Here is a 25,104-nt window from a genome sequence, read left to right on the forward strand (position 1 = left end):
TGGACAAAGTGCCGACAAAAGGATGAGGCGAGTACATGCATGGAGCTACTATGGTTTCAATTCATTTTGAGGACCACTAGCAAGTCAAGCAGCTGGATACAAGGGACACGAGAGTACTATATACGCGCTATGTATATTGTTTGAAATATTTTCGTGAAGTTGCCGCAGAATTCTGCCAATTTCTAGCCGTTGAGCAAGGTACGTGGAGTTCTGTCACACGTTAGCGGCGTGGCTAACAGCTAGCTACTGTACCACTGTAAATTAAACGGTCAGTCGACTGATACCGACAAGTAGCTAATGTACTGAACGAGTTGAGGGATCCTTTCATGATAAGCAAGACAAACGTAGTAGTGTGTTCGTCTAGTTTATTTCGATACCATGACTTGAAAGTTGACACAAATTACCGTACACATTATGTTGTGTAATTCCAGAAAGAAAATGTTGTTTACTACAACGGAACATCTGCTTGCATACATTGATTGACATGCTAATACATTGTTGACATGCCGCATCGTTTTGCCAACAAAAACGCTATAGCCAGCTACCCATGCTAGTTGTAGTTTAATAACAGACTATTTTTTTCTAAATATATTTCAACCGCGGGATTGGAATATATTGATATGAAAATTTTCCCTGACTGGTTCAAACTAGCTAGAAATTATAATTGGCTTAACGGTTAAGGGTAGTTACTAGTTAGCCAGCCAGCTAATGTTAGCATAACCGATACTAGCTAGCTCGTCGTACGATATTTCAAGCAAGTGCACGTAGGTGTAACGTTATCAGTATGTTTCATCTGGACATTTGATGAGTCTTGCTCCGCGAACACAATCTTATTTCGCTTTACATATATATGCTCCAACTAGTTGCTAAGCGTTCATTATAATTTAAACGGCTGCAGTTCAATTCAACAGTCGCATACTGGCCAGTTGTACAGATGCTGGTCCTTGTCTCTACCATTTGTATAGATTCATGGGATGGCAATCAAGGTTCAAACTAGCTATGAGACTAAAATAATTTAATGCACTGTTAACTAGCTTCAGTTCATGTGTACCCCGCGAACTGACATGATTGCCCAAACAATTTGCCACCCCCTCGTCTAGCTAAAAATGTCTAGTATAAGACGAGTAGTACAACTCGAAATGTTGCGAAACTGATAAGCTACCATCCCATCTTTACATACGGGTAGCAGTCTACAATACAGCCACGGTACTGCACAAAGCTATGAGTGCCTCCGCATGTGGCTCGGCTCTCGCTGCCGCTGGCCCAACCGGTTGGAACTGCTCTTGTATAATAATTAAATTATAAACCGCACCAAAGCAACTACTCAACTGAACTACAAGTAACTGCCAGAATAAAGGAAACAATTTAGTTAAATGAGGGAAACAAAGCAGGTGCATCCACACAGGTGTGGTTCCTGAGTTAATTAAGGAATTAACGTCACATCATGCTTAGGGTCATGTGTATATCTATGAAGACACTTTATTTTGGGGTTTCCTTTATTTTGGCAGGTACTTGTACCTCACATAATTGAGTCAGAGCAAGGAGACTGTTTATCAGTCAGTGTTCTCACCTGGTTAACTTTGCAGTTTGCTCCCCTGAGCGGTGTTTGTGAAAGCACATGATTCTGTTCTGCTCTTTGTCAGGCTAGGTTACTGAGTGACCTGCATGTCATCACTCATTAATCAAAACAAAATGCCTTTTGTTTACTGTCACCTACCATACATAATTGAACTCTAATAGCAGCTATTCTCCTTTGCTCTTCTCCCTTTTTTCTCTCCCTTTGTCTTGGTTCTTACCCCTTCCCTGTTCCCCCCCAATCAATCCATCATTAGTCACTCATTGTCATCCATAGAGGAAATCTAAGCTATCACTGAGGTGCATATAACCACAGAGAAAAAAACAAACCCATGTTTACTTGGGAATACGAGAGGAGAGGCAGATTTGATAGCCAGTATTATTAAGTTCATTGTCAGGTCATTTGGGCATGTACGAACTAACCGTACTAATCCAGTTTCTGAACAAGCAATGAGATACAATAATATTAATCGAAGTGAAAAGGGAACGCTACTTTGCTTCCCTCTTTTTAAAAATATAACCTGACTTGAAAGCTGAAGGGGGAAGTTAAAAAAAATATTCTTAGAGACACCGTTTACTCCTCAACCTAATTCATTTGTTTACAATTTTAAAGTGTAGGCTCTATGTTAAACCATTACACATTCATCAAATGGAAAAAAAGGCACACATCTCATGACATTCATCCCAAATGTGCCATTAAACCAGTCCAATTCAATGGGGAAGCGCAGATTCAAGTCTAGTAGTTGTCTCTGCACAGTCACTTGAATGTTAGCTTAGCATAGGTTAGCCTAGTATTGGTTAGCCGAGCTAGCGTAGTTGGTGACCCATGACCTCTAACCCTTGACCCCCATTCCTCCAAGACCCAATAATGGCGTCGGTACGGTTCACGGTGACGCCCACCAAGGCCGAGGACCTCCCGGGGCTGTCAGACACCTCGCCGGACATCAGTTCCCGGTCCAGCGGTCGCGGCCACGTACGTTTTGGCTCACGGGAGAGTGTAAACCGCAGTGAACCGCTAAGCGAGGGGTCGGGAGGGCTCACCACAACTGGTGAAAACGAGACGCCTGACAGGACCAACACAGATCAAGGTGACACATCACTTCGTGTGTGTGTGTGTGTGTGTGTGTGCGCAACAAGTTGACAACTTTAGGTTATTAATGGGTTGTATTCATTAGGCACCAAACATAAAAAAAACAGACACAGCGATGGACTGTCTGGGCTTGTCTAATAAGCAGCCCTCATTTTTGTTTTCCATTGCAAAAAGTGTCTCATTGCATGTCCTAATGAACATTACCCTGTTTTGGACTGTTAGCCTATTTGCTCAACTGTTTGTGATGTCGCCCTCTAGTGACAGGGTACTCTCAATCATTCTTCTGGACAGAATCAGCTTCTATGTTACAATAATAGTATCAATGTTAATAAGCAATTACTGGCTCCAGAAATAGTCTCAGCTGGGTTATCTCATTGGTGATGCTTTGCTTATTTATATCAAGAAAGGAGAAAAGAAACACAACAAATCAAACAGGAAATTAACTGGCACAGGCTGAACTAAAGAAGCAGACATGCACGCAGACATTTGAAATGCTGGTGGTGAGAACACCTTTCTCACCTAAGTAGGTACCAGCTCGACAAGGCGGTCATGTCTTGCAATGTACATGTCTTTGTATGAACGGCAACCATTAACAACATGTGCAACAGTCTCCATTCCAGATCATGGTTTGCAGGGTACCAGAGTGTTAGGTTGTGTTTTGTGAGTAGAACTTACAGCCTCGCCTTAACAGTAAGTGTGAGAATGTCCTCGTCACTGGCAGTATTCTGTTACATGGAATGAAAGACAGAAACGTCAGCACAGTCCAGAGCAGCAAGTTTCCCCAGCAGCCTCAGGCCAGTCCAGAGGTGCCGTTGCTGCATCTGTCTAAAACAGAGGAGTGTTGTCATGGGTGACAGAAGCCTCCACGACAACACAACTGCATCACAGGCGGTCTCAGTCTCAGTCCGCGTCAGTGGAGGCTGCTGAGGGGAGGACGGATCATAATAGTGGCTGGAACGGTGCAAATGGAATGGCATCAAACACGTTAATTGAGCCCGTCCTCCCTAATTAAGGTGCCACCAAACTCCTGTGGTCTGTGTCAGTTTTGTGTCCGGTTGTACAGCTCCTTGAGGTCTGACCAGACTCCAAAGCCTGCAGCACGAGTGTCCAGTTTTCCATTGGCCTTCCTAATGAAGCTCAGGAAGTTGTCCCTTAGTGTCATTGGCCAGTGGGACCTTCCTAGTCCAGGAGGAGGGAGGCTCTGGCTAAATGTTGCGTTGACACTGTTGAGCATGTTCGACAGGTGAGTCAGTCTGGTAGCAGTGTAAATCCACTGGACATTTGGGACACCCAGACCATTTAGCTCAGGAAGATAATGTTTTATTTTATCAACACTTGACAAGTTTTGTTATTAATTTCCCTTAGAATGTTCTGTGGGAGAGATACAGTTGATGTCGAAAGTTTACGTACACTTAGGTTGGAGTCATTGAAACTTGTTTTTCAACCACTCCACAAATTTCTTGTTAACAAACTTTAGTTTTGGCAAGTAGGGTAGGACATCTACTTTGTGCATGACACAAGTCATTTTTCCAACAATTGTTTACAGACAGATTATTTCACTTATAATTCACTGTATCACAATTCCAGTGGGTCAGAAGTTTACATACACTAAGTTGATTGTGCCTTTAAACAGCTTGGAAAATTCCAGAAAATTATGTCAAGGCTTTAGAAGCTTCTGATAGGCTAATTGACATCATTTGAGTCAATTGGAGGTATAGCTGTGAATGTATTTCAAGGCCTATCTTCAAACTCAGTGCCTCTTTGCTTGACATCATGGGAAAATCAAAAGACATCAGCCAAGACCTCAGAAAAAAAATTGTAGACCTCCACAAGTCTGGTTCATCCTTCGGAGCAATTTCCAAATGCCTGAAGGTACCACGTTCATCTGTACAAACAATAGTATGCACGTATAAACACCATGGGACCACGCAGCCGTCATACCGCTCAGGAAGGAGATGCGTTCTTTCTCCTAGAGATGAACGTACTTTGGTGCGAGAACAGAACAACCGCAAAGCACCATGTGAAGATGCTGGAGGAAACGGGTACAAAAGTATCTATATCTACAGTAAAACAAGTCCTATATCGACATAAACTGAAAGGCCGCTCACCAAGGAAGAAGCCACTGCTCCAAAAACCGCTATTAAAAAAAGCCAGACTACGGTTTGCAACTGCACATGGAGACAAAGATCGTACTTTTTGGAGAAATGTCCTCTGGTCTGATAAAACAAAAATAGAACTGTTTGGCCATAATGACCATCGTATTGTTTGGAGGAAAAAGGGGGAGACTTGCAAGCCAAAGAACACCATCCCAACCGTGATGCTGTGGGGGTGCTTTGCTGCAGAAGGGACTGGTTCACTTCACAAAATAGATGGCATCATGAGGAAGGAAAATTATGTGGATATATTGAAGCAACATCTCGACATCAGCCAGGGAATTAAAGCTTAGTCGCAAGTGGGTCTTCCAAATGGACAATGACCCTAAGCATACTTCCAAAGTTGTGGCAAAATGGCTTAAGGACAACAAAGTCAAGGTATTGGAGTGGCCATCACAAAGCCCTGACCTCAATCTCATAGAAAATGTGTGGGCAGAACTGAAAAAGCATGTGCGAGCAAGGACTACAAACCTGACTGTTACACCAGCTCTGTCAGGAGGAATGGGACAAATTCAACCACATTATTGTGGGAAGCTTGTGGAAGGCTACCTGACATGCTTCACCCAAGTTAAACAATTTAAAAGCAATGCTACCAAATAATAATTGAATGTATTTCTGACCCACTGAGAATGTGATGAAATAAATAAATAAAAGCTGTAATAAATCATTATCTCTACTATTATTCTGACATTTCACATTCCTAAAATAAAGTGGTGATCCTAACTGACCTATGACAGGGATTTGTACTAGGATTAAATGCCAGGAATTGTGAAACTGGGTTTCAATGTACTTGGCTCAGGTGTATGTAAACCTCCGACTTCAACTGTACATTGGCAAACCGATGTTGAATCTTTGCAAGGGCCACCTTTTTCACAGCCGCTAGCTTCATGACCACAGTCGGATGGGAAATGTCAATCATATCAAGCCTGCACATTTAGTGTCTTTCACTTCCAGCCCAGGCAATTCCTAAAAGTTGTCTGTGCGAGAGAGCATGTTTTTGATCTGAACATCATCAAGATTCCCCTGTACTGGGTTCAGTGACCACACATGGGCTGGGGTACACACACTGGCATAGCCATTTCAGCCACTGGTTGATGGCTAGGATGAAGTTGACAGCAGTCTTTTTCTATGCTAACCCTGAGTGGGATTGGTTAGTTTTAGCTGCTTCCCACAGGTAACTTGGAGAAAAGAGCCTTTGTACTTATCAGATCTAATGTCCACATAAGCCAGTGGTATTTCCTCAATGCATCTCTAAAGTCCAGAAACACTGTGTAAAACCTTGTGGATTCATGCTTGAAGCCATCAATTCCAAATGCTCATTCATGCCCTGTCTGTCTATATACACTACATGACCAAAAGTATGTGGACACCCGCTCGTCAAATGTCTAATTTCCAAGGTCATGGGCATTAACATGGAGTTGTGTGCTCGATTGTTTTTTTTTTATATATATACACCTGTCAGTAATGGGTGTGGCTAAAGTAGCCAAATCCACAAATTTGTAGGGGCGTCCACATACTTTTGTGTATATCTGGTGTATATGCCTGTTGTTTGGGAGAGAGAATTCCTGTATCTATGAGCCATGGTAGTGTGCAGGCGAAAAAGCATTTCATGAACACTTTATAGACCAAGGGTGACGCTTTGGTTATTTATATCAAGAAAGGAGAAACGAAACGCAACAAATCGATTAGGAATAGACTTGCACAGGCTGATCTACCGAAGCAGACACACACACACTGCTGAGACGATGCAGTATACTGGCTGAGCAGCCATAACAGACAAAAGCAGTGGAGAGAGTGAGGCAGCTGTGTTATTTCAAGGAAGGTCAAGCGCGTGCAGTGATGGTTATTTTTAGTCGGTCTTGCCCACAAAGCAGTAATAGAATTTGACAGACTGGATCCATTCACATCACACATTAACTCCTGATATCACATTCTTCTCCATCACACACACACATGCAGGGATACGCACGCGCACATGCACGCACACACCTCAGGTGAGCAATATCTGGAGGGAGGGAGAGAGACCCCTACACCTCAGTTGAGCACTATCTCACCTGTCGTACACACATAAGGCTACCTTTGTGTATTGCTGGGGAGGATGTGCTTGCTGTGGCGGTTGTTTGCCGCATAGGCTGTACAAAACATTAGGAGACCTGCTCTTTTCATGACAGACTGACCAGGTGAATCCAGGTGAAAGCCATGATCCCTTATTGATGTCACTTGTTAAATCCACTTCATTCAGTGTAGATGAAGGGGAGGAGACAGATTAAAGAAGGATTTCTAATCCTTAAGACTTTTGACACATGGATTGTTTGTGTGCCATTCAAGGTGAATGGGCAAGACAAAATATTTAAGTGCCTTTGAACAGGGTATGGTAGTAGGTTCCAGGTGCACCGGTTTGTGTCAAGAACTGCAACGCTGCTGGGTTTTTCATGCTCAATAGTTTCCCGTGTTTATCAAGAATGGTCCACCACCCAAAGGATATCCAGCCAACTTGGCACAACTGTGGGAAACATTGGAGTCAACATGGGCCAGCATTCCTGTGGAACGCTTTCGACACCTTTGTAGAGCAACAACTCAATATTAGGAAAGTTTTCCTAATGTTTTGTACACTCTGGATAAGAGCGTATGCTAACTGATTAAAATGTATTTGTTTACTCAGCAAAAAAAGAAACGTCAACTGCGTTTTATTTTCAGCAAACTTACCGTGTAAATACTTCTGTGAACATTAACAAGATTCAACAACTGAGACATAAACTGACCACATTCCACAGACATGTAACTAACAGAAATTGAATAATTTGTCCCTGAAAAAAAGGGGGGGGGGGTAAAAATCAAAAGTAACAGTCAGTATCTGGTGTGGCCACCAGCTGCATTAAGTACTGTAGTGCATCTCCTCCTCATGGACTGCACCAGATATGCCAGTTCTTGCTGTGAGATGTTACTCCACTCTTCCACCAAGGCACCTGCATGTTCCCGGACATTTCTGGGGGGAATGGCCCTAGCCTACACCCTCCGATCCAACAAGTCCCAGACGTGCTCAATGGGATTGAGATCCGGGCTCTTCGCTGGCCATGGCAGAACACTGACATTCCGGTCTTGCAGGAAATCACACACAGAGCGAGCAGTATGGCACTGTCATGCTGGAGGGTCATGTCAGGATGAGCCTGCAGGAATGGTACCACATGAGGGAGGATGATGTCTTCCCTGTAATGTACAGCGTTGAGATTGCCTGCAATGTCAACAAGCTCAGTCCGATGATGCTGTAACACACCGCCCCAGACTATGACGGACCCTCCACCTCCAAATTGATCCTGCTCCAGAGTACAGGCCTCTGTGTAACGCTCATTCCTTCGACGATAAACACGATTCCGACCATCACCCCTGGTGAGACAAAACCGCGATTCGTCAGTGAAGAGCATTTTTTTGCCAGTCCTGTCTGGTCCAGTGATGGTGGGTTTGTGCCCGCAGGCAACGATGTTGCCGTTGATGTCTGGTGAGGACCTGCCTTACAACAGGCCTACAAGCCCCCACTCCAGCCTCTTTCAGCAGCTGTCTGTCCTGTCTCCCTGTAGTGCTGTCTTAGGCATCTCACAGTACAGACATGGCAATTTAGATGAGCAGGGACCCTCGGCATCTTTCTTTTGGTGTTTTTCCAGAGTCAGTAGAAAAGCCTCTTTAGTGACCTAAGTTTTCATAACTGTGACCGTAATTGACTACCGTCGGTAAACTGTTAGTGTCTAATGACCGTTCCACAGGTGCATGTTCATTAATTGTTTATGGTTCAATGAACAAGCATGGGAAACAGTGTTTCAACCCTTTGCAATGAATTTTTGGGATTTTTACAAATTGTCTTTGAAAGACAGGTTCCTGAGAAAGGGATGTTTTTTTTAAAACATTTTTTGCTGAGTTTAGATGTTTGTGTGTATGTGTAGCAATGAATGAGACAAGGGTGTCACAAGGATCATCCCAGTGTGTGTGTTTTCAAGACGCAGTGTGTTTGTAGACATGTCTGTATTTAACTATGCATGTCTGAGACTGTCACGTGCGTGCGTGTGTGTGTTTTTGTGTGTCCTCCCTGGTGGTAGAGGAGAGGGAACTGAGAGTGCTGATTCAGGGCCCTGCTGACAGCGGTATAACTTTTCTCTCCTTCTTCCTCTCTCTCTCCCTTGTCTCCTTTCTGTCTCCTTTCTGTCTCCTTTCTGTCTTCTCTCTCTCTCTTTGTCTCTCTCTCTCTCTTTGTCTCTGTGTGTGTAGGAGATGGCAATGCCAAAATGTCCAATGTCTACATCAACAACAGTCATGGGGTGGACGATGATGACTTCTATGACCGAAACTTGGCTCTCTTTGAGGTTAGAGCATCAATCAATAAATAATGTTTGATGCACTCTGTTTTATGAGTGTCTCGTCATGTCTTCATCTCTTCCTATTTTCTCTCTCTGCCCCCCCCCTCCTGCAGGAGGAGATGGACACTAGGCCGAAGGTATCTTCTCTCCTCAACCGTCTGGCCAACTACACCAACCTGACCCAGGGGGCCAGGGAGCATGAGGAGGCAGAGAGCATAGGAGAGAAGAGAAAGGCCCACAAGGTACACTCCACTCTGACCCCTTTGCTCCCGGTATGGCCTGGCATGGTACTTTGATCCCTGGCAGTAATATCTAAGGGCTGTGATTCCCATGATGCTTTTAGGTTGTACTTTTGACTCCCTTGTTACTGACGACTCCACCCTTACTGCACTGACTTACAGCACCGTACAGGCACTGTAGAAGAAAATAGACCCAGGGATGTAAGGTGTCTGACCTAATATAATCGCACCTAGCATGTCATGGATATGATCAGGAGTTTTTATTATTTGGAAAATGCTTTGCTACGGTGTTCACTAATGAACAGGACCCTTATATCTAATGCCATTTGTGTCTCCCAGTCTCCGCAGATGGGTACGTTCATGGGGTTGTACCTGCCCTGTCTGCAGAACATGTTTTTGTTTACGTTGTGCATTAATGATCACTATTCTCCTGTGTGTCTATCCCAGTCTCCCCAAATGGGTACGTTCATGGGGGTGTACCTGCCATGCCTGCAGAACATCTTCGGGGTGATCTTGTTCCTGCGTCTCACATGGGTGGTGGGAACTGCCGGTGTGCTGCAAGCTCTCTGCATCGTCTTCATATGCTGCTGCTGCGTGAGGATAATACACACACACACAGTTCTGAATCCACAAATCACATTACTGTCGAGAAGGATTCAAACATTTCCTAGGTCATGGATATATGGACACTTATGGATACAAGACACACCTTCCTCTGACCTTTGCTGTATTAACAATGACCGTGACAACAGGTGGGCTTAAGTTATGTTAGTAGATTGCCATGTTTTGGTACAGAGCTGCAGCACACGTCTACTCCTGGCAAACACACACACACATACACACAGTAGAGGCAACACACACGGACAGATGCAGACACACACACATATACACACATTTTTACATTTTGGTGATTTAGCAGACAATTATCCAGAAAGTGTTTAAGATAAAGAGAACAGGAGATAATTGAAACAGGCCTGTTAAGAGCAGTGCCCTATAGATCGTGATTAGTGAGTATCTTTATGTGTATCGATATATGCATGATACAGCTACTGCTCCTCTCTCATTCTGCAGACTTTACTGACTGCTATCTCAATGAGTGCCATCGCCACCAATGGAGTTGTACCAGGTATTCCCTCCATCCCTCTCTCCATCTCTTTATCCCTCTCTCCATCTATCCATCTCTCCCTGCCTCCATCCCTCTCCATCTCTTCATCCCTCTCCATACATCCATCTCTCCCTACCTCCATCCATATCTCCCTCTCTCCATCCCTCTCCATCTCTCCATCTATCTCTCCCTACCTCCATCCCTCTCCATCTCTTCATCCCTCTCTCCATCCATCCATCTCTTGCTCTCCATCCCTCTGTCTTGTTGTCATCCAAGTGTATGTTTAATGTTTGTTATGGTTTAAAAATGCTGGTTACTTTCTCCAGAATTCCCAGGTTTTCAGGAATTTTGGAAAAGTGATCTGAATTTTGCAACTCTGTCTCAGTGATGTCTGTATGTGTCAGACCTGGGTATTTAAAAATACTTGTAGCTTTTGGTTTAGCCTGCCTGAACTGCCGGGTGGGCGGAGTCTGGCAGTTTCCCAACTATTGTATCGCTTCCACTGCGCCAGGCAGGATAAAGATAAAATATTTCAAATGAAATTTGAATCCGGGTCAGGTTTGTCTGTTCATTCTAATGTCTGATTTGCCTCTCCCCTCTCTGACTGTACACATTGAGACATAGTGTCCTCATCCAGCAATACCATTCACCACTAGTAAAACCATAGACATAGAATGAGTAATTATACACACATAATAAAATCATTCTAATTCTGAGTGAAACAACATTCACGCCGGAAATATCCCAAATGTCAAAGTTGTCGTCGAACAATTTTAACATTCTTGTGATATTTGAATATGAAGCAAATCAAGTTCAGTTGATTTGAACTATTCCGCCTGACAACATTGTAGTTAGAATCAGTAAGGGGCTCTATGTCAAGACAAAACCCTTGCTTCTATCTGCAAAGTTTCATTTCCTCCATTGATCTCCTCCCTCATCTATGGGCCTGGTCAAAAGTAGTGCACTGCATAGGGAATAGGGTGCCATTTGGGACCTATGCTTATTGGTACAATCTTAGTGTGTTGTCTCTCATTATCATAATACTGTACTATTCTACTTTCTTTCTCCTTCTCTCTGTTTTCCTCTTCCATAACGCCCATAATGATACTAACACACATTCTTCTCTTTACTTCTCTCCCTCCCACCCCCTCCTTCCTCCCACCTCCTTCTCCCTCCCACCCCCTCCTTCTCCATCCCTCTCCTCTCTATCTCTTCCCCTTCCCCTTCTCTTTCCCAAACTTCTCCTCCCCTACCCTCTCTCTCCCCCTCTTCTCTCCTCTCCAGCGGGTGGTTCCTACTTCATGATCAGTCGTTCTCTGGGGCCAGAGTTTGGGGGGGCGGTGGGGCTGTGCTTCTACCTGGGCACCACATTCGCCGGGGCCATGTACATCCTGGGAGCCATCGAGATCCTGCTGGTGGGTGGGAGAGCCTTCGTCGCCCGCTCCTCTTCCTCACCGTCATCCTCATTATAACCATCATTTATAACCACCATCAAATTACTCTGATGTTCATTATCATGGTTATTGTCATGTTCATGTTGTCTGTATAAGTGTTCACATGACATGCACAGTTTTGTCAGCATGGACCTTCATATATATATATATATATGTATGTATGTATGTATGTATGTATGTATGTATGTATGTATGTATGTATATATATATGTATATGTAACTCCAGCATCAACTCACCCTCACCAATCCAATATATCGTTTGATTTTGAGTGTCTGTTATCTTACCCTCTCTCGCTCTCCTCCTACCCCCAGATGTACATTGCCCCGTGGGCGGCCATCTTTGTCTCCAGCGGTCCGGACGGTGAGGGAGCAGCCATGTTGAACAACATGAGGGTCTACGGATCAATCTTCCTCCTCCTCATGGCATTACTGGTCTTTGTCGGCGTCAAATATGTCAACAAGCTGGCGTCCGTCTTCCTGGCCTGTGTCATCATCTCCATCCTGTCCATCTACACCGGAGCGCTGGTCTCCGCCTTCAGCCCGCCCACTTTCCCGTGAGTTCCTCCATTGTGATCGTAGAGCGGTTTGATTGATAGATTCATGGTGTAATCGGAATTGATTATGGGTCGCATTTTAGTCGCAAAGAAACCAGAAACTAATCTGATGTGTTTCCATTGGCATGCCTGATTTACACTTTCACTGCCGGTAACACCGGTGAGAAACCTGAAAACGTTGTAACCACTCTCATTGAGACATACACGTACCCGTATTGACCCATTCTCAAGACTTTCACACCACTCTTACTGCCAAACACTTACAAACTTGACTGATGCCCTAATTGACCATCCGTTCACTGACATTTCTGTGATTGACCAATCCCGTGCTCTAATCTTCTCCTCCCTCCTCCTCAGGGTGTGTATGCTGGGTAACCGTACCCTGTCAGGACACATCCTCCATGATAGTCCCTGTGCCAAGACCACCCTGCCCAAAGAACCACCTAGACCTGTGGATACCAACCTCACACTCTCTGGTAAAACCGTCAATATTACCTTTCAATTTGGAAAAATGACATCGTCAATTATAAAGAGATTTTTTTAAATGTTAACCCTCATGTTCTCTCTCGGTCCATTCTGTTTGACATCTCACTATGGGACATGCCCACTTGCGGCTCATTTGCTGAAGCCTTAATCAATCACGCCAATCAAGGCTTTGAAGGTGTTAGATCTGCCTGCCATTCGACCACTGTTAGAATTCCTCATTCTCCACCTCTTTGCTCGCTTGTTCATTATCGTCCCCAATATCAACTAATCAACCAATTCTTCTAGGAAATGGCACGGTGCCGTCAACCTTTGATCTCTCCCTGCCCTCCTCTGAGGTGACCACGGCCCTGTGGCTGCATTTCTGTGAAGGCCCAGACCTCAACGCTTCCTGTGACTACTACTTTAACCTCAGCAACATCTCTGAGATACCTGGCATACCAGGCCTGTCCAGTGGAATTATCACAGGTACATTCTCTGTCTCTCACACTCTCTCTCTCTCGCTCTCTTTCTCTCTCTCTCTAATAATTAGTATTCTCTCCATAGAGAACATATGGAGTGTTTACCTCAGTAAAGGTGACGTCCTGGAGAAAGGGTCACTCCCCTCGCCCAGACCCATCCACCCACCCACCAATCGGCTGCCCTATGTCTTCGCTGACATCACCACCTCCTTCACGCTATTGGTGGGAATCTTCTTCCCCTCAGTCACAGGTATATTTCCTCCTCTTTTCGTCTCTCCTGATCCCCTTGGACCTCTTGATGTTGGTAGATCTGAATCGGTAGAAGCAGTGCAGTGGTGGAGCTCCCACCATGGTGCTTACAGCTCTGCGGAAACAGAGACGAGTTGTAGGGAGAGATTTGGGACAGGCTGATCCAGCTGTAAAATAATTTGTCATAGATTCATACACCAACTCTGTTGTCTCGCTCGCTCACTCTTTCTCTCTCTCCCTCCTCACAATTCCTCCCCCTTCTCCCCCCTCCAGGTATAATGGCTGGTTCTAACCGGTCTGGGGATCTGAAAGACGCTCAGCGCTCCATCCCCATAGGAACCATTATGGCCATCCTCACTACCTCCCTCGTCTGTATCCTTCACTGTGGACAATACAGCTTTTGGATTTAATTGAGAATCTCTTCCATATTAACTCTGTGTCTGCGTCTGAATTGACACCCTAATCCCTACATAGTGCACTACATTTGACTAGGGCTCTTGTCAAAAGTAGTGTAGGGTTTAGGGGGCAATTTCAGACATCCAAGGACAATAAAGCTGTTGTATTTTTAATTGAAAATGTCACATGTAAACTCTGTCCTAGTCATAGAATTAGAATCATTCTAGTTACACACACCTGCATGGTGCTTAGTGTGTGGTAATGGGTTGATATTGGGACAGACTTGTGTTGTGGTTCAGGTGTGATGTGACTAGTGGGTTATTTACCTGAGTGGCCTGGCCAGACCTGAGCAGTGTGGTGCTGTTTGGAGCCTGCATCGAAGGAGTGGTGCTCAGAGACAAGTTAGTATATTGTTGTCTCTCTCTCTGTGTGTGTGTGTGTGTGTGTGTGTGTGTGTGTGTGTGTGTGTGTGTGTGTGTGTGTGTGTGTGTGTGTGTGTGTTTCAGGGTGGAGTTCATTTAAATTGAGTCAATTTAGGAAGTAAATTGAAATTGGTGTGTCTTGGCCTTCTTAGGACACATTCTGTGGTCACACTAACTGACCTGTCTTTCTGTCTGAAGGTTTGGACACTCCGTGTAGTCACACTAACTGAACTGTCTGTCTGTAGGTTTGGAGACTCAGTGAACGGTCTGTCTGTCTGTAGGTTTGGAGACTCCATGAAGTCACACGAACTGACCTGTCTGTCTATCTGAAGGTTTTGAGACTTATTGAAGTCACACTAACTGACCTGTCTGTTGTTCGGAAGGTTTGGAGACTCTGTAAAGGGAAACCTGGTAGTGGGCACCTTGTCTTGGCCCTCCCCCTGGGTCATTGTGATTGGCTCCTTCTTTTCGACGTGCGGCGCTGGCCTCCAGTCACTGACGGGTGCTCCCCGCCTCCTCCAGGCCATCGCCAAGGACAACATCATCCCCTTCCTCAGGGTGAGATAGATAAACAAGTGTTGTAGTGTATATATAGCTCTTCTTTCTCTCTCACTCCTCTCTCACTCCTCTCTCTCGCTCTGATGTTCTGTTCTCTCTGTCCAGGTGTTTGGTCATGGCAAGGCTAATGGAGAGCCTACCTGGGCTCTGCTCCTGACAGCTCTGATAGCTGAGCTGGGAATCCTCATTGCTTCTCTGGACCTGGTTGCACCCATCCTCTCCATGTGAGTGTGTGTTTCTTGGAGAGAGAAAGTGTGTGAGTAATTGTTTGTTTGTCTGAGTGTATGGATGCTGATTCAGTGCAGCCTGAGTCCCACATCTCCCTCTCTCTGTAGGTTCTTCTTGATGTGCTATCTGTTTGTGAACCTGGCCTGTGCTCTGCAGACGCTGCTGAGAACTCCCAACTGGAGACCACGCTTCTCCTACTACCACTGGTACACACACACACACACACACACACACACAGTCTTGCACAGCTAACCTTGTGTGGACATACAATTCAGTCCCATTCAAAATCCTATTTTCCTTAACCTGTACCATAACCTTAACCTATCCCTAGCTCTTAGGCCTAACACTAATTCTAAAATAAATAAAATAAAATGTGTTACTTTTTGCCATAGACAATCGGATAGAAATGTAGGCTACACTCTGTCCATTGGCTTCTCTGCATATTCTAGCCTGTCTCAAAATCCAACCATGGCCCTTTAAGACTCTCCTGCCGGGTGGTTGACCACCCTTGGTAGCCTATAAAATATTACAATTGATCCCATTCTGACCAGATTCATTTTTGATTTTGTAATTTATTGTACTCTATTATTATTATTTTTTACTTGTCCATTCTTCTTGTCCGACAATAAAAAATCAAATAAAAACTTGTCATAATGTTATTTTTACTTGTCCCGGACAAGAGGGCAAGCATTAATGTTGAGCCCTGCGTGATGATGGATTATTTTATCTCTCTCTCTCTCTCTCTAGGACCTTGTCATTTCTGGGTATGATCATCTGCTTGGCGCTGATGTTCATATCGTCATGGTACTATGCTATTGTTGCTATAGTGATTGCTGGCATGATCTACAAATACATCGAGTACCACGGGTAGGTTTCCATGGGGACCTACTGGAACAAACCAGTTGTGTGTGTCTGTGTGTGTTTCAGATTTTGTGGTGTGTGTGTGGGCTTGTGTGAATGGAGGTCACAGAAATCCAATTATATATTATGTGGAGGTGTTACATTCATAATTCAAAAGGAAGATGAATATATTTATACAAAGTGTGTGTATGAATCTCTGAGTTGTCTTCATGTATGTGTAGGAATCTCTAAGTTGTCTTCATGTGTGTGTGTTCCAGGGCAGAGAAGGAGTGGGGAGATGGTATTCGGGGTCTGTCCCTCAGTGCTGCTCGCTACGCCCTCTTGAGGTTGGAAGAGGGACCACCACACACCAAGAACTGGAGGTAAAGTATAGCAGTATACCGTTAAAAGTGACTCTTGCACAACCACCCATGTATATACACCCAATCTCACACCTTTGCAATCTCTCTCTCTCCCCTCCAGACCCCAGCTCTTAGTTCTATTGAAGTTAGATGAGGATGCCTATGTCAAGTCTCCCCGCCTGCTAACCTTTGCATCTCAGCTGAAGGCAGGTAAAGGTCTGACCATTGTAGGGACCGTCATCACTGGAAACTATCTCCACAGCTACGGAGAGGCACTGGCTGCAGAACAGGTTGGTCTCTCTTTTCTCTCTGTCTAGCACTCTTGGTGCGTTTCTCTAGAAATGATTTTTTTAAATACCTCTTCTGATTTTTGCCCCTCTTCCTCTCCCTTCTTTCAGGCGTCTAATTTTGTCTTTCTCCTTCAGACTCACATGATGGATCTGTAGGTGTATTGTGTTATAACATCTCTCTCTCCATTCCCTCTCACTATCCCTCCTATCTCTCTCCCTATTTCCCATCTCTCTCTCGCTCTTTATTCACCCCCCCTCCTGTAGACTCTGAAGCACCAGATGGACAAGGAGAAGGTGAAAGGGTTCTGTCAGTGTATTGTGGCTAACAAGGCCAGGGAAGGCATCAGCCACATGATCCAGTCCAGTGGGTTAGGAGGGATGAGGCACAACACTGTGGTTATGGGCTGGCCCCTGGCCTGGAGGCAGAGTGAGGATCCACAGTCCTGGAAGACCTTTATCAGTGAGTACAGGACAGGACAGGAGAGGTGTGCATGTGCGCTTTCTCAACAGACTTCAAGGCAAAAGCCATGAGGCGAAACAGAGAGAGGGGGGGAGCAAGAGGGAATCATTGAATGGTACCATTACTGCCATCTGTTTGTCAAACATTGCAACTGGCCCTTTGAATTTGACTACCTGCCATCTAACTTTGAGATGTTGTAGTTTGAATAAACAGCGCCCCCTCTCTCTGTGTGTTTCCTCCAGACACGGTGCGTGTGACGACAGCGGCCCACCTGGCCCTACTTGTGCCCAAGAACATCTCTCTGTTCCCCGGCAACAGTGAGCCGTGCGCGGAGGGATACATTGACGTGTGGTGGATCGTCCACGATGGGGGCATGCTCATGCTACTGCCCTTCCTGCTGAGGCAACACAAGGTCAGAGAAATATTTAGTCATCATCTTCTCGAAGAGACAAAGGTTGTGTACACATGTAACTGACAACGTTGTCATGTTTCCGTCCCCAGGTGTGGCGTAAGTGTGCGATGCGTATCTTCACGGTGGCTCAGATGGAGGATAACTCTATTCAGATGAAGAAGGACCTGGCTACGTTCCTCTACCACCTCCGCATAGAGGCTGATGTTGAAGTGGTGGAGATGGTAGGTTTCTGCATAGACCCAATAATAACTTGAGGCCCACGCACTTTACTCAAACGTTCATGTAAAAATGACGTAGTGTACTGATGATCAAGAAATATCTTTTGATTTCAATATTGACCGCTAGCTAATAGCTATGTGTTACGCTTTGTTCATTTGACCCATGAGAAACTGTCGTTCTCTCCTCACTACCCCCCTATTCTCTCCTCCCTTCTCCTTTCTCCCCCTGCTCTCTCCCCTCTCCTCACTACCCCCTATTCTCTCTTCCCTTCTCCTTTCTCCCCCTGCTCTCTCCCCTCTCCTCACTACCCCCTATTCTCTCCTCCCTTCTCCTTTCTCCCCCTGCTCTCTCCCCTCTCCTCACTACCCCCCTATTCTCTCTTCCCTTCTCCTTTCTCCCCCTGCTCTCTCCCCTCTCCTCACTACCCCCCTATTCTCTCCTCCCTTCTCCTTTCTCCCCCTGCTCTCTCCCCTCTCCTCTGTACCCCCCTATTCTCTCCTCCCTTCTCCTTTCTCCCCCTGCTCTCTCCCCTCTCCTCTGTACCCCCCTATTCTCTCCTCCCTTCTCCTTTCTCCCCCTGCTCTCTCCCCTCTCCTCTGTACCCCCCTATTCTCTCCTCCCTTCTCCTTTCTCCCCCTGCTCTCTCCCCTCTCCTCTGTACCCCCTATTCTCTTCTCCTTTCTCCCCCTGCTCTCTCCCCTCTCCTCTGTACCCCCCTATTCTCTTCTCCTTTCTCCCCCTGCTCTCTCCCCTCTCCTCTACCCCCTATTCTCTCCTCCCTTCTCCCCCTGCTCTCTCCCCTCTCCTCTGTACCCCCTATTCTCTCCTCCCTTCTCCTTTCTCCCCCTGCTCTCTCCCCTCTCCTCTGTACCCCCCTATTCTCTTCTCCTTTCTCCCCCTGCTCTCTCCCCTCTCCTCACTACCCCCTATTCTCTCTCCACCACCTCCCCCCCTCCTCTCTCTCCACCTCACTCCCACCTCCCCATCTCCTCTCCTAGCATAACAGTGACATCTCAGCCTACACCTATGAGAGGACTCTGATGATGGAGCAGAGGTCTCAGATGCTCAGACAGATGAGGCTGTCCAAGTCTGACCGGGAGAAAGAGGTGCGGAGGCCTCAACAAGTGTGTTTGTTTCATAGTTCTGTTTCCATACGTGCGTGTGTGTGTGAAAATGAGAGAGAGAAAAAGTGTGTGTGTGTGTGTTCATCTTCACCTCATCTGCCTATTGTTGTTTTCCTTAGCGAGTTCGCTGGAGTATAGATGAAGTAAGTTTGCTGTCTGCTCAGTTAGTAATTGACTCCGAACTGTCTCGTAGACTACGTAGTCAACTTCAGACGTAATGCCCTACTCTATCCTGCAGCCTACATATTGCTAATGTCGCTAGACGTAAGCTGTCCTGTGTTGGAGAGTGTGTATCAGGGTCGTATTCATTAGGCACCGAACGGGAGAAAGTGGACTGAAACAGGGAGGGGATGACCTAAACTTGGCTTATAAGAAACACCCGTTTTTGTTTTCCGTTCCAAAATGTTTTGCTACGGTGTGCCCCAATGAATATGACCATATAATAGGGCTGGGCGATATGTCCAAAAAATTATATCTACAATTTGTTCAAACTTCTGGCTGATTCACAATATATACCTATATTTTTTACAGTTTCTCTAAATAGCCTTTGTTTCACAATGAAAGGTCAATACACATCATTTCAGACAGTCAGGAATATTCTAATGAATTTTGGGTTTGTAAAATTATACCTAGGCTAAATATAAGCCTTCCACAACCATAAGACCCATTCATAAACTATTTTGATAAAATAATTCAATTAACCTGCTTTTTTACAATACTTACTGATCTGGCTTTTAAATCTGTATATGAAAATGCCAATTTTCTTACAAATGTAACCATGCACAATGCACGTCCACTAATGGTATCAAGCATTCTAGAAAATGAACACCGGTCTCATCTCTCAAGCACAAAACCACGTGCTAGTGAGTAACCAGCTGATTTTAATATTTAAAGTCTCATCAACTTGGATCTATTTGCTTGCTAACAAGGTAGAACAGTCTAACTGTTATGAATGCACTTTTCAGTCTGTGTCTTAACTGTTTGAACAACAGCCTGTTCACGTTGTTTAGATATTTCAGTCAAGTAGCCTACCTGGATAAGATGCTTATTTTTCAGAATGAGGACAAGTTGCCAATTCCTTATATAAATGTGTTTTTTATGGTCATTGCACATTTCTAAAACCCAGACTAGACAGCTAGCACATAAGTCTGTGGACATTTCCAAAACCCAGATTTTCTGTGGATATTTCCAAAACCCAGACAAAACAGCTAGCACAGTCCAGTCTGGACATTTCCAAAAACCAGACTAGACAGCTAGCACAGTTCAGTCTGTGGACATTTCCAAAACCCAGACTAGACAGCTAGCACATAAGTCTGTGGACATTTCTAAAACCCAGACTAGACAGCTAGCACATAAGTCTGTGGACATTTCTAAAACCCAGACTAGACAGCTAGCACATAAGTCTGTGGACATTTCTAAAACCCAGACTAGACAGCTAGCACATAAGTCTGTGGACATTTCCAAAACCCAGACTTTTCTGTGGACATTTCCAAAACCTAGACAAAACAGCTAGCACAGTCCAGTCTGGACATTTCCAAAACCCAGACTAGACAGCTAGCACAGTTCAGTCTGTGGACATTTCCAAAACCCAGACTAGACAGCTAGCACATAAGTCTGTGGACATTTCTAAAACCCAGACTAGACAGCTAGCACATAAGTCTGTGGACATTTCTAAAACCCAGACTAGACAGCTAGCACATAAGTCTGTGGACATTTCTAAAAACCCAGACTAGACAGCTAGCACATAAGTCTGTGGACATTTCTAAAAACCCAGACTAGACAGCTAGCACATAAGTCTGTGGACATTTCTAAAAACCCAGACTAGACATCTAGCACATAAGTCTGTGGACATTTCCAAAACCCAGACTTTTCTGTGGACATTTCCAAAACCTAGACAAAACAGCTAGCACAGTTCAGTCTGTGGTTAAAATCCTGCTAGCGGTATGTGGTACTGCAATGCTGCACACGACAACCTGACCATTCATTTTCCACAATCATGGGGCTTGGTGTCTGCAAGTGGGAAGATTCACAGAAGGAGGAGGGGCTTGGTGTCTGCTAGTGGGAAGATTCACAGAAGGAGGAGGGGCTTGGTGTCTGCAAGTGGGAAGATTCACAGAAGGAGGAGGGGCTTGGTGTCTGCAAGTGGGAAGATTCACAGAAGGAGGAGGGGCTTGGTGTCTGCAAGTGGGAAGGCACACAGCACAGAAGGAGGGGGGGCTTGGTGTCTGCAAGTGGGAAGATTCACAGAAGGAGGAGGGGCTTGGTGTCTGCAAGTGGGAAGGCACACAGCACAGAAGGAGGAGGGGCTTGGTGTCTGTGCAAGTGGGAAGGCACACATCACAGAAGGAAGGGGGCTTGGTGTCTGTGTGAGTGGGAAGGCACACATCACAGAAGGAAGGGGGCTTGGTGTCTGTGTGAGTGGGAAGGCACACATCAGCGAAGGAGACGAGACCAAAAAGACAGAATGCTCAAACATTACAAAATAACCTTGATGAAGGCATTTGGAACATCACGTTAAACAAAAATTCGAATCAATTGGATATATCGCCCAGCCCTACCCTGTACTCAGTGACTAAGTGTCTTTTGTAGGTGTATCTCTCAGGGGGAGAGGGAGGATTTCTAAACGTGTGTTACACATTCTCTCCCCCAGGCACAGTTGGTAAAGGATCGTAACTCCATGCTTCGGCTAACCAGCATTGGTTCTGACGACGATGAAGACACCGACGGGGGTGGAGGCCCCACAGGAAATGCCGAAAAGGGAGGAGGAGCAGCCGGAGGAAGGGAAAGGGATGGAGGGATGTCAGCCTCGGAGAACAGACGAGTCCACATGACCTGGACTAAGGAGAAAGCCCTGCAGTACAGAGCTACACACTCTGGCTGTAGTACGCCAGAGGGCTTCAGAGATATGCTCAGTATCAGGCCGTAAGTCACACACACACACACATGCATGGACACACACACACATGCACGCATGGACACACACACACACTTGAATGGAACACATACAAACCGATGACTGTTGATGGTTGTTGTTATTAATGATGTCTCTCTCCCAGGGACCACTCCAACGTGCGGCGGATGCACACGGCGGTCAAGCTCAACGAGGTCATCGTCAACAAATCCCATGATGCTCGGCTGGTCCTGCTCAACATGCCGGGACCGCCACGGAACCCAGCCGGAGACGAAAACTGTATCCTTCACTTCCTGTTGACTGTGCTTCTCTTCCTGTGTACCAGGGTTGGACTCAATTCCACTTCAATCGATTTATTTTTCACCTCCTTAATTGAGTGAATTGAAAATGAACCAATAGCTGTGTGTTCTGTCATAGCTATAGTAGACGCAGTTGTAGTAGTTACAGTATTATGATTTTTATTGTTATTGAGGAAACGTTTCCAGACCAGTCCTTAACCGATGGTCAGATATGGAATTTCTGGAAGTTCTAACTGAGGGATTGGAACGTGTCCTATTGGTCAGAGGTGGAGGAAGCGAAGTCATCACCATCTACTCCTGATTTGCTCACACAAACCAGCTATGTCAGAGCAGCCAATCACGTGGAAGAGAATGCTAAAGGAGGTGGGGCTAAGGAGCCCTGGGGGTGTGGCCCCTCTGTCAGACAGCGCAAAGATGGACTGTCATTGACTGCAGCTTGGATAAACCCCTCCCATCTCTCCGCTGTCAGTCATTATTCCTAGGCTTCCCCATTCCACTAAAGACAAGCTACAAAAAGCCAACACGATTCCTCAAGTGAACATTGAGCGAAAGTTCTCATAATGTGTGTCTGTGTGTGTCTAAGTGTATGAGAGATATTCATCTCAACATATAATACAAAAAGGACCAGCCCACGTGACTAGACCAGGACAACTCCTGGTCCTGGTTATAGCTGATAACTAGGGCCCTGAGTATTCCCCCTGATCAGGTCACATGGTCAGGAAAAACTCATGGCCTCTCACATAATGCACAATAATATACAGCAGTTGGATCAGGGACCAGTGTTTATGTCCCAAATGGCACCATGTTCCCCATAGTGCACTACTTTTGCACTAAATAGGGAATAGGGTGCGATTTTGGACTTACAATGTGTAGTATGAGCGTGTATGGACCAATGGATGATAGTCATAATCTAGTAGACAGACAGACCATATAGAATCTAGAACATCGATATAAAATCGATCATTCTAGAACATCTATATAGAATCTAGAAAATCAATATAGACTCTCGAACATTGTAGAACATCTAGATAGAATCTAGCACATCCTAGAATATCTACATAGAATCTAGAATATTGATATAGAATCTAGAACACCCTGAAACAGTGAGTGTTCCACTGAGTGACTCAGGGTTTAGTTATAGAAAACGACAACAGGCGCGCTCTTCCAAAATCCACATGTCTAGCATGCTAGAGTGAAGCCGTGCATTTTACGTAGTATGGATTATTGTAACGCAGACCTGATGATGAGTGGATTGTGTGGTACGAGTGTGAGAAAATGTGTATGTTATATATGTACAGTATGTATGTACATTGTGTAGGCTAGAGCTAGACAGAGAATGGACTTAGGTTCATATACTATTTGAAATCATTTGAAATACTTGAGCTATGCTTGATGGAACCAAAAGAATAGTGCCAAAACATGCAAACCCAACGTTTGGTATTGGTGTCTCCAACCAGGCAAAGCAGACAGACGCTCAAGAAGAAACATTTGAAATAGTACCCAGGTTTTGTGATACGTTATAAAAGCCTGCTGGTCTCTGATCTGTATTTGGGTCATTATCATTAAAACGGTTTTAAAATGTCTCTACCAAATTGAGTTACAAAACCATGATACATATTAAAAAATCAACTATCATTCTGAGGAATAAGATGTTTAGTTTTGGGGAAAGTGTCTTATTTGAAATCAATTTCACATTTTCATCCAAATTCTCATTACCGAAATGCGTCTGGATTAAATTCTCTGGTCTATTAAAAAATAATCTTTACAAAAATGTAACCTATTTGAATAAAACACCAAATATGTTGCTGTAGTTTGTCCATAAATCATACAAATGGTATTCTAGTTGGAGTTTACATTAAAGTATAATATTTATTAAGTACAAACAGTGTCTGTGGACGTCTCATTACTTATTCTAGTTCCTGTAAAACATTTTTAATAAGTTTTTATTCACGCATGATGCATCATCTAGAGGAGTAATCCTTATATGAGCACAAGTTGTTAATTTATTAGCTTGTATGCCTTCAGAATAAGATTCTTATTCTCAAACACCCCCTTTACCCCACTTGGCCTTTTCATTACTGAAATGGCTCAAGAGCTCAAATAGTGGGGAAAACTAAGATTTTATAGTAATTGTATAATTTTATTTTCAGTGTTATGTTTAACTCTGGCGTTTTCATTAGCGGAGACATTTTTAAACAATATCTAAATATTGATTTGTTTATGACTTTTTTTTTTACTTTTAAAACTTATGGTAATGAGAATTTTGTGAAACTGTTAGTAAAATGCATAATATCTGATCAAAAAACATTAATTATGGAATAGATAAGTACATATCCTAATCTCAGTGATTCAAGAGGATATTATGTGAAAAATTACACCATTTCTTTGGGACAGTTTTATGAGAATGACCCATTTGCTATAGCTAACTCCTCTAACAATACAGCCATGGGAGTTAGTTAAAGCATAGACAGATCTGGGACCAGGCTGTCCTTGAATAGAGAGAGGTGTGAATAAGACATGTAGTTCAGAACTTAGACTGCAAAAAGGTACATGTGTTGACAGCAATGGCTCCTAGTTTAGGTGAAAACATGTGTTTTCTCAAGGCAGGGTGCCAAATCAAGGCCTACTAAGTCAATATCAAGGGGGTGGTTCACTTTAAACACAACAGTAGTCAATTGAAGCCAAATTATTTCAGGGGAAAACTTGAGTGAGAGAGGTGTGGAAGGTTTTAAGGATGTAAGGAATGGATGGAAGTATTGTGAATGAGTAACAGTGTTGTAGGTAGCCATATTAGGTGGTGGTGGGGGGGTGGGGGTGTTATTGTTGCACACTGGACCACTGTTTTAAAGAGACCATTACCCTGCATGCTGTTTA

General features: G+C 44.6%; 1 protein-coding gene across 3 annotated transcripts; it reads left to right on the forward strand.

The window, feature by feature from the left end:
* On the forward strand, positions 1-24,920 carry LOC135510369 (solute carrier family 12 member 6-like). 3 transcript variants are annotated; one of them, XM_064931232.1, is made up of 27 exons: positions 1-198; positions 1,833-1,875; positions 2,436-2,663; positions 9,076-9,170; positions 9,278-9,406; positions 9,851-9,997; positions 10,475-10,529; positions 11,793-11,923; positions 12,275-12,516; positions 12,874-12,992; positions 13,288-13,467; positions 13,546-13,710; positions 13,983-14,081; positions 14,449-14,506; positions 14,911-15,085; positions 15,191-15,309; positions 15,421-15,519; positions 16,061-16,180; positions 16,432-16,536; positions 16,637-16,805; positions 17,070-17,265; positions 17,508-17,677; positions 17,767-17,898; positions 18,895-19,020; positions 21,671-21,942; positions 22,077-22,210; positions 22,440-24,920. In XM_064931232.1, the coding sequence occupies exons 3-27, from the start codon at positions 2,444-2,446 to the stop codon at positions 22,529-22,531; spliced, it is 3,549 nt and encodes a 1,182-aa protein (XP_064787304.1). In that variant the 5' UTR covers positions 1-198; positions 1,833-1,875; positions 2,436-2,443; the 3' UTR covers positions 22,532-24,920. The 3 variants fall into 3 exon arrangements, with proteins under 3 accessions (XP_064787304.1, XP_064787306.1, XP_064787305.1); XM_064931234.1 differs by having other exon boundaries at positions 18,895-19,002; XM_064931233.1 differs by lacking the exon at positions 1,833-1,875.
* The last annotated feature ends 184 nt before the right edge of the window (positions 24,921-25,104 follow it).

The sequence above is a fragment of the Oncorhynchus masou genome, chromosome 23, assembly GCF_036934945.1.
Source record: "Oncorhynchus masou masou isolate Uvic2021 chromosome 23, UVic_Omas_1.1, whole genome shotgun sequence".
Lineage (NCBI taxonomy): Eukaryota > Metazoa > Chordata > Actinopteri > Salmoniformes > Salmonidae > Oncorhynchus > Oncorhynchus masou.